Here is a 1,787-nt window from a genome sequence, read left to right on the forward strand (position 1 = left end):
TATATATATATATGTAAAATTAGAATTTTTTATCAAATCAAGAGTTTTTTTAAATAGACTATTTAATTTAAATAATCTAGATTATTAGATTATTAGATTAATAAAATTAAATCCTTATTTAATTAAATATATGTATCATACTTGTAATAAATGACATCGCTGTAATAAGCCATGTTCCTCGTGATTCTTATAAATGCTGAAGATGCGATTCGGTTTTTCTGGATGAGAATTGTCAGAAATGTTGCAATGCTTTTGCATCTTTTCATCATAGACGATACATACTTTATGAGGTGCTTTATACAAATTTGTTACTGCAAAATAAATTAAATTTTTTATAATTAACAATTAAACAATTATCAATTTTTAAAATATTTTTTAAATCACTTTAAAGTAATCATATATTTTCTTTTGTACTATTAAAAAGCTTATTGAATAATCCATTCAAAATTACTTTTATTCTTTAACAACTTCTTGTTAATAAAATTATAAAAACAATTCTTAATAAAAAATATTAATATCCATTAAATATTGCAATAAAATAAAATTTAACAAAACAAAATGTTAGAAATAATATTAAAAAAATATTAGCACAGAACTTTCACTACATCCAATAAATGAAACATATATTGCGATCTTTTTAAATATTCCTATATATATATAATTTTTTGCAAATAAAGCAATTTTTTAATACTTACATTGTATCAATTCATTCAATTTTTTCTCCATGACCTCTAATGTTTCTTTGCTTTGTATAGGATAGCAATTTCGAGTATCATACTTTTCTAATTTAATTTCACTGCCTCTAAAACAGGCAGGGAGGCAATTTATAAAATATGTTAATAATATTAATATGATTAATAATAAATTAAGGAATGATAATTTGTTCAAAATTCAATTTTTTAAAAATAATTTGTCTAAAAAAATTGAATTTGTTTCGTAAAATATTGGATATAACAAGTATACGTAATATATATAATAGAAATTTTTTAAATTATATTAATCAATCGTGTGTGCGTGCGTGTGTGTATGCGTGCGTGCGTGCGTGCGTGCGTGTGTGCGTGCGCGCGCGCGCGCGTGTGTGTGTGTGTATAGAGTAACAAACAAATAAATTGAATAATGTTTGTAATTTCTTACTTAAACGTCATCATAACTACATGTCGATTAGCAATCTCTTCTTTACTATGTGCTACACTATTAATGCTGTGTGTATCTTGATATTGATAACATTTCCAGTATGGTTTATGTGAGTAGATTACATTTAAGATGGTATCACGTATACTAGAACAATAAAATAAAAGACTTCATAAAATAGAATGAAAGAAAAGCTATTATTCTTAATATCAATGTAATAGATTGTTTACCTCAATGATGGTAAATCAAGTGTTTGTAAAACTGGACATGGATCTCCTAATAACGTTCTTAAAGTCAATGCTGCACCTTCTGCTAATGATTTCAGGCAATAACCACCCTATTTATTACAACATTGCGTTTAATATTTAATTGACAAAGAAATCAAAATATTTATACATATTTGTAAATATATTCTTTTACCTCTAATACCACAGCGACTTTTCCATTTGCCAGACTTAATAACGATGATAGCAAATGTGAATAACATGCTGGAGTTATTAGCATTTCACCCTATACATTAATACATTACAAAATAATATAAATATCATATAGTAATAATATAAATATCATATATAATATTATTACCTCATTTTCTCTTTATATATTCTTATAAATTAATCAAATTATAATAATTTATATATATAAAATATATATAA

General features: G+C 24.0%; 1 protein-coding gene across 1 annotated transcript in view; it reads right to left on the reverse strand.

The window, feature by feature from the left end:
- Positions 1 to 1,787, reverse strand: part of LOC108684054 (histone deacetylase 6) — a 7,859-nt gene that overhangs the window by 2,828 nt on the left and 3,244 nt on the right. Inside the window, exons 8-12 of the mRNA XM_018188078.1 lie at positions 1,552 to 1,641; positions 1,362 to 1,468; positions 1,135 to 1,278; positions 696 to 802; positions 142 to 311 (exon numbers count right to left, since the gene is read on the reverse strand). Coding sequence (XP_018043567.1) covers positions 142 to 311; positions 696 to 802; positions 1,135 to 1,278; positions 1,362 to 1,468; positions 1,552 to 1,641 — 618 coding nt within the window. The remainder of the gene's footprint in view (positions 1 to 141; positions 312 to 695; positions 803 to 1,134; positions 1,279 to 1,361; positions 1,469 to 1,551; positions 1,642 to 1,787) is intronic.

Source organism: Atta colombica, unplaced genomic scaffold (genome assembly GCF_001594045.1).
Source record: "Atta colombica isolate Treedump-2 unplaced genomic scaffold, Acol1.0 scaffold10, whole genome shotgun sequence".
NCBI lineage: Eukaryota > Metazoa > Arthropoda > Insecta > Hymenoptera > Formicidae > Atta > Atta colombica.